Source organism: Hydractinia symbiolongicarpus, chromosome 8, assembly GCF_029227915.1.
Source record: "Hydractinia symbiolongicarpus strain clone_291-10 chromosome 8, HSymV2.1, whole genome shotgun sequence".
In the NCBI taxonomy this organism is placed as follows: domain Eukaryota; kingdom Metazoa; phylum Cnidaria; class Hydrozoa; order Anthoathecata; family Hydractiniidae; genus Hydractinia; species Hydractinia symbiolongicarpus.
In genome coordinates this window covers 10,446,977-10,462,465 of record NC_079882.1, presented here as the reverse complement: position 1 = coordinate 10,462,465, position 15,489 = coordinate 10,446,977, and the positions used below count along the sequence as shown (strand labels likewise).

At 32.3% G+C, this 15,489-nt stretch overlaps 1 protein-coding gene across 3 annotated transcripts in view; it reads left to right on the top strand.

The window, feature by feature from the left end:
* LOC130655710 (uncharacterized) overlaps positions 1 to 15,489 on the top strand; it is a 74,682-nt gene that overhangs the window by 51,169 nt on the left and 8,024 nt on the right. For all 3 annotated transcript variants that reach the window (XM_057458491.1, XM_057458490.1, XM_057458492.1), the window contains exons 19-40: positions 27 to 359; positions 451 to 981; positions 1,183 to 1,433; positions 1,780 to 1,906; positions 1,988 to 2,369; positions 3,854 to 3,974; positions 4,909 to 5,107; positions 5,184 to 5,303; positions 6,163 to 6,786; positions 7,025 to 7,182; positions 7,336 to 7,397; positions 7,531 to 7,676; positions 8,493 to 8,786; positions 8,877 to 9,242; positions 9,667 to 9,972; positions 10,179 to 10,916; positions 11,032 to 11,328; positions 11,474 to 11,791; positions 12,233 to 12,553; positions 13,237 to 13,575; positions 13,673 to 13,843; positions 14,986 to 15,312. In XM_057458491.1, coding sequence (XP_057314474.1) covers positions 27 to 359; positions 451 to 981; positions 1,183 to 1,433; positions 1,780 to 1,906; positions 1,988 to 2,369; positions 3,854 to 3,974; positions 4,909 to 5,107; positions 5,184 to 5,303; positions 6,163 to 6,786; positions 7,025 to 7,182; positions 7,336 to 7,397; positions 7,531 to 7,676; positions 8,493 to 8,786; positions 8,877 to 9,242; positions 9,667 to 9,972; positions 10,179 to 10,916; positions 11,032 to 11,328; positions 11,474 to 11,791; positions 12,233 to 12,553; positions 13,237 to 13,575; positions 13,673 to 13,843; positions 14,986 to 15,312 — 6,531 coding nt within the window. The remainder of the gene's footprint in view (positions 1 to 26; positions 360 to 450; positions 982 to 1,182; positions 1,434 to 1,779; positions 1,907 to 1,987; positions 2,370 to 3,853; positions 3,975 to 4,908; positions 5,108 to 5,183; positions 5,304 to 6,162; positions 6,787 to 7,024; positions 7,183 to 7,335; positions 7,398 to 7,530; positions 7,677 to 8,492; positions 8,787 to 8,876; positions 9,243 to 9,666; positions 9,973 to 10,178; positions 10,917 to 11,031; positions 11,329 to 11,473; positions 11,792 to 12,232; positions 12,554 to 13,236; positions 13,576 to 13,672; positions 13,844 to 14,985; positions 15,313 to 15,489) is intronic.

Genomic DNA, 15,489 nt, shown 5'->3' with positions numbered 1-15,489 from the left:
GACTATTCACCTTTTTTTTTCTTCAGCATACTCATCGAAATACCAACTATCACCACTTCAACGTAATTTTGATGACTCTAGAAAAGAATGTCAAGTTATGCAGGCTGATCTTGTTTCAAACATTGATAGAGGCATGTTAAATCATATCATGAGATTGGCTTACCCTAATCCTTTCTTCACTTACATTGGACTCTCATCTGTTGATGGTAATAATTTTGTGTGGTCCAATGGTAGTTCTGCTACATTTGGATGGTATTCTGGTGAACCAAACGGAGCGAGTGAAATGTGTGGAGGTATTTATTGCAAAGGAGGCCTAGTTGATGTTGATTGCTCAAGTCTTTCACAATACATGTGTGATGGTAAGTTGTTGTGCGTTATATATTGAATGAGAATACTGCAAAAAAATGTTCTTATTACAATGAGTAAGGGTATTGTTAATTTTAATTTTAGTTCCAGAAACACTTTTAATTGCCACATCAACCCCAGTGCACTCAACAATTTATCATTCTCCTGGTGTCTGCCTTTATGACTCTAACAGTACTGGCTTTCCAAGAGTACAAGCTGATAAAAGTTCAGTTGGTATTTTCCAGTTCCAACTGAATATTACGCAGCATTCTGTTATTAAAAATGCATTCTTGAAGTTTTTACCAATTGAAAATAATGGTGATCATTACGCATTAAAAATAGATCTTAATCAAAACAGCAAATTCGGCTCGTCAAAGTGCTTCCCATTTTCCAATGAAAATGACTATGAATTTGTTGAACCCTTGTATCGTAATGTTAGTAATTTTGAGCAAGGAGTCAGTTATCCTGTTGATGTAACAGCACATATAGAATTTGTTACTCAAAAATCTACATGGAGAGAAGGACACATTGTCACATTTCATATTCAAATGGAAACAAATGACGGCATTGTTAGAAATGCTAGAATAAATGCTAGAGAGACACAACTGGCTGTATACTATGAAACACGTGATTTTAGTAAGTAATATGATAATTTTACGTACTATAAATGTAAGTCTTCTTGGAACTGCAGTAAAGTTAGTTATGTCTTTTTAAATAATTTTTTAAAAATATACTAAATTTGAATTAATTCCTATAGTAAGTTAGTGATATGTTTTAATTATGTTTGTCAATTTTGCTCTATCGTATTCGATATTTTTTATTTACTTATTTTTTTAGATCCATACATCTTTTTCCCCTCTAAATATTCACCTGTTATTTCTCCAATGATATATTCTTCACCTATATTTCGACCAAATATGAAAGCTTTATCGTTTTGGATTTACATGTTTGGACCTGATGTTGGAACATTGTTTGTGTGGCAACATCAAACCATATTAGATAAGCTCATTTATCGTTTTAAAGGTTCACAAGGTAATTATTGGAGACAAGTGTGGATTTCTATTGAAGGACTGGGAGAGTTTTTTCAGGTAAATATTTATGTATTTTGGATAATATCTAAATCTTTTATATCAAAAGAACTCCACTAACTAATGTTTTTGTTATTGTTAAAAAAAAAATGGTAACTAGTTAGTTTTTGTACTACATGTCACTTTCAAAGGTACTTCACCCAAACATAAGGTATTTGAGTAGGGAAAGAAAATAAGACTACAAGAAACATTCTATTCAAAAACGCATTTGTTGATGTCAAGAGGCACACCATTTAACAGAGTAGTAGAACTGAATCTGTGTATTCTTAAATGAAATTGAAGTCATTTTTCCTATTCCAAAAAACGAGCTGGAACTTTTTGTAATTTATTAGATTACATTTTTTAGATTACATTCACAACATTTAATAACCTTGGCAGCAAAGGTCATATTGCAATTGATCATATTCAAGGGTTCGTGAACAACGCTTCCGTGCAAATTAATAACGAATATACCCCTGAATTTGACACGTTAGGTATGCATGATTTTTGGTGAATCAAAAGTAATGGTTGATTAAAAATTGACATGATCTAACAGCCTTTTTAATTCTTTTTAGATACTGTTGCTTACAAAGAGAGATTAAAAGCTTTAAATTTTTCACAACCAATAATTTTGTATCCATTTAACTCATTTAAAGATTTTGGACTTTTAGGGTTAGATCTGACTGCCCAACATATCCAAACGGTTTTTCTTTCGGATAAATATTTTTTTTTAAGACATTCATTATATAGTAATATTGATCACCTTTCTGATAGCAATGCTATCATAAATTCACCCAACTTTACTGATACATATAACTTCAAACATCGATTTTCAATTTTATTGCATTTGGTTGCCGAAAATAAAATGACTTCTGAACGAACAATTTTCAAATTGGGAGCTGAAGGAAGTCAAAATAAATTAAAATTCTCCTTGGTTGGCAACTTGTTGAAAATAAGGTAGGTGGTACCTCCTTATCAACACATGACTAAATTAAATTTAAAGATTAAATTGAGTTCAAATTTAAGTAAATTTAAAAATTAAAATTAAGTTTGAATGGTTGGGAAATTTATTTAACTTGAACTGGTTTGAAAGTTTATTTACATAAACAATATCAAATTTAACAGTTGCCCTGAAGTTGTAAAATTTTGCACAATTGCTGAACAATTCACTTGGATTGAATAAATAGTGAATAGTGATACCAAAAGTAAATGTTAGCAGACATTGAGTGTGTGGAAAAATAAGCAATTTTCTTAAACTTATCCAGGTAAACAATGACTAAGCAATTTTTCCTAAGTAGCTAAACAATGCGTAGGTAGAAAAAGTATATATAAACTAAAATCAACTTGAACCGGTCCGAAAACTTTTTCTAATTCCATAACCCCAGTGTGTACACGTTTTTAAAAAAAATCTTAAGGATATAATTTAAAATAGGTTTAAGGCTATTTACATGAGAGGTGGCATTGGATGATTACCGGAACAAAGCGTTTGCCAGGAATTTGTCCTGCCTTTATATACGAAGAAAAAATGTGTCAGGATGTGATTTTTCTTTCAATTGAAATATGCAAAAAGTATCTCGAGGGCAGGATCCTTGCAAACGTCCCCTTCCCGACAATCGTCCCGTTCTGTCTCTCATAAATAGCCCCCTAGTTTAACTATATAGTTGTGGTAGCTGTTCAATGTAACAGAAGAAAACAAGAATGACAAATAATGGCAATTAAACTTTCCTTCTTAAAGCTTGCCTCAAACTAAAAAACAAGGCGAGTTTATATAAAAAATAACTAGGAATCTTTTGATTTTGTAAATAAGCGTTGTAATTGGAGAATTTTTTGCACTCTCAGTGTTTAAGTGTGTTTACATTATCATTAAGTAATTATTACCAATAACCGGCAAAGCAAAGAAGGGGAAAGAATAAGATTGAAAAAAATTAGTTCAAGTTTGTGAACACTGCTTTTATGGAACATAGATGAAACGTAAAAATCGATAAAAACAATTATTTTTAATTAATCTAGTTCGTTTTTGAAAACGAATTTCGAATAGTTGAAACTTCTCGGGTGCAAATAAGATGTTGGCAAGTGATCGTTGTAGTTGGTATCGGCGTAACTAACTAAACACAAAATAATAATATAAAATGATTTATTTGTAACTGGCAACTAGCTGTGCTTCGCAAGTCTCTGTAATAAAAACAGGAACAAAAAAGATGCTTATTTTGAAGTTCTACTAACCTAAAAGTCGTAAAACGAAAACATGTAAATAGATAGTAAAAATTTACTCTCAGTCAGCGTTAGCTCGAACTGGTTTAAGTCCACTTAATTTGGATATTTTCTAGAAAATAGTTTTTTTCAAGCTTATTTTTTTGTATCTTCAATATCATATGTTCCATAAAAAATGGTGCCATTTTGTTTTGCTTTTTTCAGTTAATGTATACTGACTATTATTATAGTGTGATTACTAATGGCATAAAGCTTGAACATTTTGGCGCGACAGAAATTATCATAAAATCGCCAGTGTACGTTGGTTTAATTTATGGAGATGGTTTTATGAAGCTTTACTTCAACAATGAGGTAGTCTATGCTTTTTTGTTTGTTTGTTGTAGTAAGTTCAGTTTTAACATCTACTACGTATAACCACCTAACGATTGCATTAAGTTTCTTTCTGTGAAGCTATCAATCGGATTGCTAGGCCTTCCCAAAATTCTTTAATTATTTTCAATTTGGACTTCCTCCTCAAATCTCATCAAATTTAATATATGATAATGTATAATAAGGTATTAATAATTCGATATATAATTTTAAAGAATAAAAAATAATTACGTTTAAAAAATTACATATGATGGTGAACAAGAAATTATTTAGTGCAGTTTTTGTAACATTATTGGTTAATATATTGCATTAATTATATGGTTAATATATTGCATTAATTATATGGTTAATATATTGCATTAATTATATGGTTAATATATTGCATTAAAGTATTAGAACTTCCTAAAATCACTACAAAATTTATTATGATTGCTTTGGTTCGAAATTCTATTCATAAGCCCATAAAAATGTCCTTACCTTTTAACTCAAAAAATACGATTGTCAGCACTGTGAAAATAGTATACACTAAAAAACAACATAAAACAATTTTTTAAAGGATACCGCTATATTTATCCTTTGTTTAAAATAGCCTGTAGCGTAAAAATAAGTAAGGATTATAAATGATTACAGAAACTTAAACTTTCTGAATAAAAAGGCATCAGCCTTTTAATTAACCCTTTCGTGCCTAAAGTAAAGTACATATATGACACCAAACAAGGGTTGTATGGATTGGAGCACCAGGGCGTGCGCCCATGCGGAAGGCTGTGTCCAATGGTAGTTGAATAGCTGTGTGCAAGGTAGCTGTAAACAAGAAATCAAAGACTTATCTTTTTGCGTTGTTTTGTTTGTTGGTAATCAAAAACTCAACAGCATGATAGGTTTAAGAATATAGAATACCTAAACATGACTTTTTTAGCTGGATTTGTTATTTCCTGTGGCAAGAGAAGCCTTTGATCCATTCCCATCACCAATATTTTTTTCTCGAGACGATGCTGATGTAGGAAAAAGTCCAAAAGAAACACAATTTCATGGCTCATTATCCTGTTTTCAAATGCATAATAAAAGTTTATCTAAACAAGAAATAATAAAACTGGAATTTTGCCCAAACAGACAAGGTATGTATCAAGTGTTAAAATAAACTAAGTATACAGGAATTTGAGATTATCTTTGATTGGGCGATCTCTACCTTAGAGGAATACTACCATACTAACTTGTCAACGTGCTTGGATGGTGGTATCTCCATACCTTTTTTCAGAGGTTGTATTTGTCCAGAAAATAATAAAAGATTTATATACCCTTCATGTGGTGGAGGTAATGTTTTGTTCATTTTAAATAATGAATTATAAACTTTCATTTTCACTTGTGTCTGTCCAGTGCATCTATAAATTTACACTTAAGAAAAACCAGAAGAAGAATGATTCTGTGATTGGATTGTTATAACTCCTAAAATACTGCCTCAACAGGGCTAAAACTTGGTTGCTTTTAATATATTTTTATTTGGCAAATGTTAATTAAAAATGTCCATGTAGTAGTAGTTTTGATTTAGTTCCTGGAAATAAAAATTGATTTTTTGAGCATTTGTTTTAATGACCTTTTGTATTGTCCCAAAAGGTCATATTATAAAGGGGAATAACCTAGGAACCATTTAAAAAACAAAATCCAAATCAAACCACTCGTGTCAAAAAGGCCAGCGACAAAATCAAGTATACTTAGCAATCAATTTTTTATGCCATATTTATTCCTGCCACATAGCTGAAGCTATTCTAAAGTTCGTTGAGATGGTCCTAGGGTATTTGGTACCTTAAAAAAACCCTCTATGAATAGGTTAAGGTGGCAACAACTTTTTCCAATTGGTCAAACAGTTGCATTATTTAATTAAGGGATATAAATTTTGCTTATTATTTCCTAAAGATATGGACCTTCATATCTAAGTAAGTCAGCAAAAATTTCTAGTTAAAATGTATAATCAACAAAAAAAATCGGCTTTTTTCGCCAGGTTGTGTTTTTAATAAAATTTGTGTTAACCAAGTTAAAAGGAGGTTTATATTTTAGTTATTTCTGACTTAAACGAATGTTTTGATCTTTAACATTGAAATAAATGTACATCATTTGACTATCATTTTTGTAAGAAATTGACACTATTAGGAATGTTTTGTATTCTTCTGCGTAGCTCTTCAGTTTTCGTCGTACAAGAATTCAATATCCTATGTATCTTTTGATATTCAAGACCAGCACATTGGCGAAAAGGAAAGGTTTAGCCTGACCACAGGTGCAATGTCTGTTGCAAGTCCTATCAACAATGGTATTTGTGTTGCGAATGAAACATTCTTAGTGGGATCTCTCACTCATGGCTGTGTATCAGCCATGACAGGATGTCAAAATGGATACACATTGGGAATGTGGTTATTAATTTCGATGCAAACAACAGAAAGCGAATATACTGAAATAAATATAGTCCAATTTAATAATATAAAAGTTAGTGTAATGCGCCAATCTAATTATTCCATGGCATTGCATGTTGTGATTAAAAATTGTCGCAATTCTATTGAGAATATTGGAATTCGAAATTGGAACTATTTCTTGATTAAATTTTCAAGTAATTGGCAAGAAATCACTTTGTATGTAAATGGAAAAGAAGAGAATACAATAAGCTGTTCAACACCTGGAAGTATGGAGGTCGAGAGTAAGCTGTACTTGCGTGGTACTAGTAAAGTGTGCATTGATGAATTTTCTGTGACACCAAATCAAGATGGTGTGGATTTAAATCAATTGTTGTATCATAACATACTTAGAGGTTGTTTTTTTATTTTGTTTATTTGTATTTATTTGTTTTTGTTTGTTTGTTTTATTTTGTTTGTTTTTGTTTGTTCTTTTGTTGTTGTTTTTACTTAGATATAGCATGTTCGTTTAAGATTATTGCTAATTTGAACTCAGAATGTTAATTGCAATCTTTCTTCTTAAAAAAAACCCCGTAGAAAGTACTGCAGGTATAAGTGTGTGATGATGGATTTATTGCATGACTTTCTGTTCAGGAGCCATTGAAAGTGAACAGGAGATTTTAAGGAAATATGTTGAAATTCGATTATTGGTTGAACCAACAAACATTCCTGACGACGAAGCATATAAGATGGCGTATACCGACATCACTACTAGTGAAGCAAAGTTTCTCAAAAGAAGATTCATCGCAATGGTTAATTCTTTTTAATTACTTTAACTGTTTTGTTTTTGATTCGTAATCTTTTTTTATCCTTGTTACTGTTAAAAACAAAATTTTGATGTTATTTTCAATGACATTACGAATGAATGTCACAAGAGGTAATCTTTTATGTCCTGTTTGTTCTAGTTGAACGATACATTTTCAAAGTTAACTGATCATTTTGTTGGAGCTGAAATTCAAGAATTCCAGTAAGTGAAATAAATTGTAAAAAAAAATCACTTTTTTTGCTTGTTCCATGAAATGGGAATTGTAAATGGTGCACACGTATTTTTGAAATGTGTTTTGTATATATTGCATCTTGTAGTTCTTTTTTGTTAATAGATCTTCAGGAAAAACAACCCCAAGTTTGTTTTTTTCATATTTTGGATTGGAAAACGAAGCTTATTTTTCTGAAGAAGCATTAAGAGAAGTGACTTTTTTTTATTCTTTCAAAATTCACACAAATACTTGGATGCCAGTTGTCGGAGGTACTTTTACGTTATTTTATGATTATATTTTAATGATTATATTTTATGATTGTTTTTAGATTTTATAAATATAAAAATATGTCATATTTTATGATTATATTTTTCGCATTTTTAAAAGAGGCATAAACAGTAGCTTAGCTAGACTAACGTCGGTGAAATACAATATAGGAATATGTTTGGTATATGTTTTTGCTCCCTGCATACAAAGCTTTTGTATAGAAATAAATTTAAAAATAATTTTTTTGGCCAATTCTTTGCTGCAAAAAAGTAATCTACATTCTACATTTACATTTTAAATTTCTACATGCTACTTTAAAATCTCATTTGTCATACATAGAATGTTTTAGACGTACATAGGATGTATGAGCTGTACTTAAGCACTCGTTTGTCATAGATAGAATGCTTTAGCCGTACATAGGATGTATGAGCTGTACTTAAGCACTCATTTGTCATAGATAGAATGTTTTAGCCGTATATAGGATGTTTTAACTATACTTGAGTAATAGATAATAGCTTATTTAAAACAAACAAACAAAAAAAAAAATTCAGTATTATTTGATCATAGTTACAAAGCATTCAGAACAACTGCCACTGTGCATTTGCAAACAGAATAATGACCCATGTAATTGGACCAAATTATGACAGAAATATTTGTTCGTGAATTTCAGGAAATGTCAAATTTTTGGCAAATACATTAAGCTTGTGGATAAATGGATGACGTCAAGTCTTATTTTGACATGTTTCTCTGAAATATTATGCCTGGTATAGATTTCAATCATTTAAATGGGCTTGTATGAGAAATCTTTTTTTTTGCAGTCGCAACTAAAGTGGATTTCGAAGTGCTCTCTCCTTCGGCGAACAATACTTTCATTAAAATTAAAAATCGACTTCCTCAACAAGAAAGCAACCATCTTGGATATCGTATAAAGCTCAAAAAACTAAAATATCTGTCTGAGAATGAAACCGAAGAAGTGCTAACATATTTCACTGGAGAATACGAACTTTATTTAAATGTTTCCACATACCGTCGTTACGAAGTAACCTTGTGGCCGTTAACACATTGGGGATATGGGAAACGAAGTGTTTCCACTTTTTTATCATCACCCGATAGTATGTTTAAAATTTTCATTAATTAATTCGATAACATCTTGCATTCATTGTATATTCTTAGTTTTTTTTATTGTTATATTCTTATTTTAGAAAATAAAGTTGCACCATACAATATAACTGGCGTTCCTTGGAATGAAAGTTCAATCAAAGTTGATTGGGAATTTGCCATATCCCATTGGACCGGCCCTTCACTTTTGTTTTATGTGTTTTGGAAGGAAGTAACAGATGATTTTACAGACTATACAACGTATCAAAATTCAACTGTTTTTAACCAGTCTGTTATCTTAACAAATGACCGTTACTTTCATATAGAATCTCCTGATATTAATGGATCGTTCTCCTTTTTCATAACTGGTTTAAAACCGTTTACCAATTACAGTGTTGTCATTCAGACATACAACCCTATTGGTTTTGGAAAAGCCTCAGATGTCTTCTTTTTTAGAAGTGGTGAATGGTGTAAGTGTGTTTTCAACTTTATTATTTGTGAAAGGCTTTTTTTTCTTTGCTTTAAACCCCTTTCAGCTTCTGATTATATGGACGGAAGAAGCTGGCATTTTTATTACGCTGAGTGTGTTTCCTTACTTGATGCTGTTTTATCTTGAGATCGGAAAATTTTGCAAAGCCAATAAAAATTATGAAATGTTAGTCATGAATATTGTGAACAAGTTTTTTGACTTGATTACCATAAAAGTTTGTTAAATAAATCGAATGCCTCGATTTTGTTGATGTTGTTTTATTGAATGTTCCTAATTTATTTTTTTTGTCACCGAAGGTTGCTTGCCTAATTTTTTTTTTGCGTCAAAAAACTTTCCTCAATATTAATAAAAATTACTGCTCACGAAAGTTTTTAGTCTTAAAACACTGTTTTATCTATTTTTAGACCCAGAAATTGCACCAACAATAAAAGACATATCTTTGATAACTGCAAAATTGATCAACATTACATGGATACCTATATACGATATCGAAAAAATTAACTCGTGGAATTTTACAGGCTATCTGATCAGTATTTTGCCAATTTATCCTCAGGCTTTGTTCACAGCAGCAAATCATTCAATTGCTTCTAATGAAACTAGTGTCCAAATTGAACTGGAAGCGTTTGAGTTTTATAAAGTTAAGATGAATATTTTTAACCAGATTGGAAACGGTCCTGATGTAGAGAGATGTTTTGCAACAGGAGAGGAAGGTAATAATTGCGCTTGCAATCAAATAATCATTTATACAAAATATTTTTCAACTAGTCAGTGGCCTGTAGATAAATCGGGTTTGACCGTCCTTTAGTTACTGCATTTTATGTGTTTCGCTACTGCGGTTACCATGTTGCGTGACGGACGGACGGGTAACCGGGCGGGTATATAGGTAAAATAATATAAATTTTCTTAAACGTTTTAGTGCCAAAAATGGCTCCAGATGTGTTGAACGTCGTCAATATCACTGCGACGTCAGTAATTCTTGAGATTGGTGGTATCAAAAACACTAGAAAGGAAGATGGAGTTATCACACATTATGTGGTTCGATTTGATGCAGAAAATTGGGCTGATGAAGTTAAGGAACGATTCACACCTCTGCTAAACCATTCGCTAAGTAATCTAACTTATTGGGAAATGATGAAAAACGTTTCAATAAATTGCTCCCTTATCACATCACCACAACCCTCTTCGGCTGCCTTAGTTAACTACACGATTAAAAATTTAGATTCATTTGTATATTACAAATTTCGAGTTTCTGCATGCACTCAAGTGAACTGCAGTTCCAAACATGAAAAAACAATATCAATTCGAACTTTGCCAAGTCTTCCAACCTGCTTTCCCAATTTCACAAGCTTTGAAAACACCAGTTCCACTTCCCTAGTCTTGAAATGGGAAAATTTATTCGACGTATGCGTAAAGGGATATTTACAAAATTTCTATGTGGTATTTCTCGAAACTTCGTTTTATATTCATGCGACGCAAAACAAAACATTGGATGAAGTAGACCTACCATCCAGCAGTATCTTAATTACCCTATCAAATTCATTTGAATATAAGCACTTGAAGAAATACTGGAACTATTCAGCAGTTATTTATATTTCAAATCAAGTTGGGAAAGGTCCTTACTCTTCGTCTATTTGGGCAATGACAGCCGAGGATAGTAAGATTTTACTTTTATTTTTGTATGAATGAGTGAATAATGAACATAAATATATGATTCGCATGCAAAAGTATGTAGTATTTAACATTCACCTAGTTAAATGTTCCATTTTTAGCACCAGATGGACCTCCCAGTAATGTTACTGCAACAGTACTTAATTCAACTGCTGTATTGCTGACAATACAATTGCCACATCCAGATCACGTCAATGGAATTATTACTGGTTATAACATAACCGACAAGCTTTCACGCGCAGACAAACACATAGCCTGGCGTTTTAATGAAACAATCACTTATTACGTTGTGAATGGCTTGCTTCCCTATACTGAATATAAATTTGCCGTTAGTGCCTTTACCAAAATTGGAGCTGGTCCATCTTCGTTTCCAGTAGATGTGTTGACTGATGAAGAAGGTAATTTAGGCTATATCTTCTTTATCTTCTTTGTTTAATTATATTTTTTGCTCCTTGTACGCGATACTATTCTATTATTAAGAGTCGCTCTCTAAATATTTATTAAACAACCAATTCAAGTATTTTAAATTTTTTTTTTTTTTAGCACCATCATTGCCCCCTGCAAATTTTACTGCCACGCCCAAATCGAGCAGTAGTGTCACGGTGACGTGGCAACACGTTCCAACGGCGCACAAGCATGGCTTCATTCATTACTTTCTTCTGTATGGTAACGGGACCCTTGCAAATAAAACAGATCATAAATTAAAAGTGCGAAATATCAGCCACTACAAAATTACAGACACGTTTGAATTCACGCAGGATGAATTATTTCCAGCGACAGTGTACAGTTTCTTTGTTCAAGCTTGCAATAATCCTGGATGCAGTGTCCTGACAGCTGTTAATGCTTCTACACTAGAAATGAGTAAGTCCACTTTTCTTCAACTTTTGGTGTCTTATTTAGCCGTATTCCTGCCGGAAAGGTGCTTATTCGGAATGGCTAATATTTTTCCTTTCTTTGTGTTATAATCACATATACTTACCACATATATTAAGGCGAAAAACAGTGCTTTGCTCTATCGTAAGTACTTTCGGTTTCTTGTGAAATTAAAGTCTCTTTTTGACTGCGCATATATGAGGGCCGAGGCAATGACCGCCTTTATGGATTTTGAACATTTTTTTCTTAAATTTAAGAGAACATAAGTAGGACTTACAATTGAAATTACAAGGAGAGGGGGAGTGCACCTTCCCGGCTCAATCAGAGACAAAAAGTCCCGGTAGGAATAGGGTTAACTTTAATCATTATAAAATTACCAAAACATATTTTCCTAAAATTTATTTTGAAAGCATTTTGTTTCACTTCTAGCACCTTCAGGATCAGTTACAAACTGCACTCAAACTGTAATTGACGAGAAGAACAAGCTTTCCATTGAATGGACGAATATTGCTCCCATGCAGCAGCGAGGAGAAATAATAACTTATAACATATCTTATACGCGCATGAATCATGCGTGGGAAACGTTTGCTGCATCGACGAGCAGGTTTATTACTGTTGATGGTTCCACTCACTCCTTGATCATTGAAAAGCTTGATAACTACACAAACTACGAAATAGAGATTTCAGGATTAACAAAGATTGGAGAAGGACCTAAAAGTCAAAAATATGTATTCAGGACACCAGAAAATGGTATGTATTCTGTATATAGGTTATAGCTTTATTTTCTTTAAACTTAACAATCATAATAATAATTATTATTATATATATCTATATTATAATGCCCGTATACGCCTGTCCGTCCCTCCGTCCGTCTGTCTGTCACGCAAAATGGTAGCTTAGCTGGGACGGGCGAACCCGTGGATTTTTCCACGGGCTAACGACTAGTATATCTATATTTCATTCAAATCCCGTTCGGTCCAAGTTTTCACTTTCGACTAAGAGATCACCTTCAATACTGAAAATGGTAAAATGTATATATGCCCGGTACTGTACCCAGGAGACTTATAATATGTTTTATATTTAGATATAAAGAAAACAACAGAATAATTGTTTGTATTTAAGTTTCATGTCATCATCCTTATTGTTGCCCTTGCAGCAGCATGAAACTTTAAGTACAAACAAATATTTTCTTTATATCTTCTGGGTACAGTATTACATATTATACAATTCATAGAACAGTAGTTAAACAACAGTAGTAGAACACAGCACCGGGCATAAATACATTATGCAATATTCAGTAGTAGAGGTGATCTTTTTCGGCGAAAGTGAATATATTTTTGCTCTACTGCAATGTATAGAGCATTGTGACTTAGAAAGAAGACTTCGAAAAATAATTAGTATAATATATATATATATATATATTTAAATTTTAGTTCCAAGTAAGGCACCTACTGGTTTGCATGCGAACAATATAAGCAGCAGTGGTATAAATATACAATTCAACAAAATTGATGTATCGTTTCATGAGGGGAAACTGAAAGGTTATAAGATATTATATCAAGAAGTGGATCTTCTAGAGCAATGTTTCAATAGAAGTGGAAAATCCGAGAACTGTTACAATGTCACCGAAGTATTACCAAGCAACGATGTAGAGTCAGTTAATATAACAGACTTAGGTCTAAATGTCAATTACAGTGTTTGTGTGCGGGGTTACACTGCTGTTGGAGACGGAGTGTTAAGTCCGTGTGTTTATGTCGAGACAGGAATTTATGGTCAGTGTCTATTCTTTATATCATTATTTTGCACCATATATATATATGTAGTTATTTAAATTGTTAAGGTAGAAATATGAGATAAAATTTATTTTAGTCGATGGTAATTGGACGTTATGGTCTGAATGGGGTGTGTGTGATCAAAGCTGTGGAAACGGAACTGAAAAAAGACATAGATGGTGTATGGAACCTTTCCCTAAATATGGTGGCGCTGACTGTCCAGGACCAGATGTGGACTTAAGACCTTGCAATGACTTCACTTGTCCTGGTGAGTTGTATTTATGCATTAAAAGAAGTTGTCCAGAGTGAGTTATTATGTGTCTTTATTTATTATTATTATATATTGTTATATCACTCCTCCCAAGGTGTAAATACCAACTCAAGTTTCCCAGGAAAACAAAAAAAATCGACCGGGAAAGGGGATCAAAGTTAACTTTGATTAAAAAATAGTCAAACATTTTGTGCCTTCTAAAGTATCGGTTTTTAATGTAGATCTTTCTTAAAATAGGGTAAGCAGTTACGTCTATAATTGTCCCTTTGTTGTCATTTTAAAGTATAAGTCAGGAAAAATAATGAGGTGGATTAATCAAGAAGATGTTAGAATTTTTAAAACTAACTGGACTTTGCTAAAATAATAGCTTTTTTATCTAATGAATTAGGAATTTCAAAAGAAATTTTAATTAGAAAATAGCCTTCTACGGATACATGAAGCACCTATTACCCATGTTGAGAACACTTTCTATATTTCCCAAACCGTGAAATAAAAGTATATTTTTCTGAATGACAGATAATTGTCCTATTGTGTAGCGCTATTTTTGTCATAAAATAATAAACTGGGAAGACGTAAAAAATTGTCGAACATCTTTTTCGAGTTGCGACACTCGTGCCTAAAAAGTACGGCATTTAAAGCTTATCGCATAAAAATCACACCAATCAAATATTTGTTTGTTATTTGTTCCAGTACTGAAACGGTGTCTCCTGTTTTGCCGTTTAAGGTCTTGTTTGAATTTTATATTGAAAAGTTAACTTGCGTGTTTCTTTTGTTTTACTTTTTTACCTTTCACTTTACGCAAAAAAATACACTGTTGGAGAGTTCGGCATGTTTAGAGAGTTACCATTTTAGTCTTGTCTCCACATTCATAAATGTTTGTACTTTTTAGCCAAAAACAGTTAACTTTGTAAGCAATTAAATTTTAAATTAAATTTTATTGCAAAAAACTTTTTAATTTTCCCTTTTCATCTTTTGCTGTCAAAAGTTTATCTTTTTACTTATAAAAAATATTTATAACAAAAGTAACAAGTAACAAAAATAACGGTTTGGGTGTTTCATGTGTCCTCAATGGCTATGTAGAACTCTAGATGACATCCTGTGTGGTACCAATGAACTATGATGTATATTTTTTTTTGCAGGATTTTATCTAGCCCAGCCGAATGTTGATTGTGATGAAACGTGTTCCTTTGTAAATACCTCTTTGCGATGTGTTGACCGAATTTTGACCAAGAACTCCATAAACATTTACAAGACTGCAATGGAAGTGCTCGATTACACATCAGAAACTAACATTACTTGTGACATCAGCGCTCCATCGATGAACTACTCAAAAGATATCGATCCTGTTTATGACCTGCAGAGTAATCGATGTGAGGGCTACGCGAATGTACCTGACAAGATACAGTGTTCTGCGTTGGACCAACTGAGTCCACATAAGAGAAGGCTTTGTTCTTGCCTGGATAGTGGTATGTGATGTTTATATACGGGTAATATTTAAGAAACTAGTTATTAGAGCTTGGACAAATCCATATATTCCGGTCATCACATTTTCGTCCGCCGTACACATTCTGTATTTTGTGTTTCCTTATCACAAAGTAGAATTTCGGCTTCTATCTTGAACACATTACATATTGTTTTGTCTT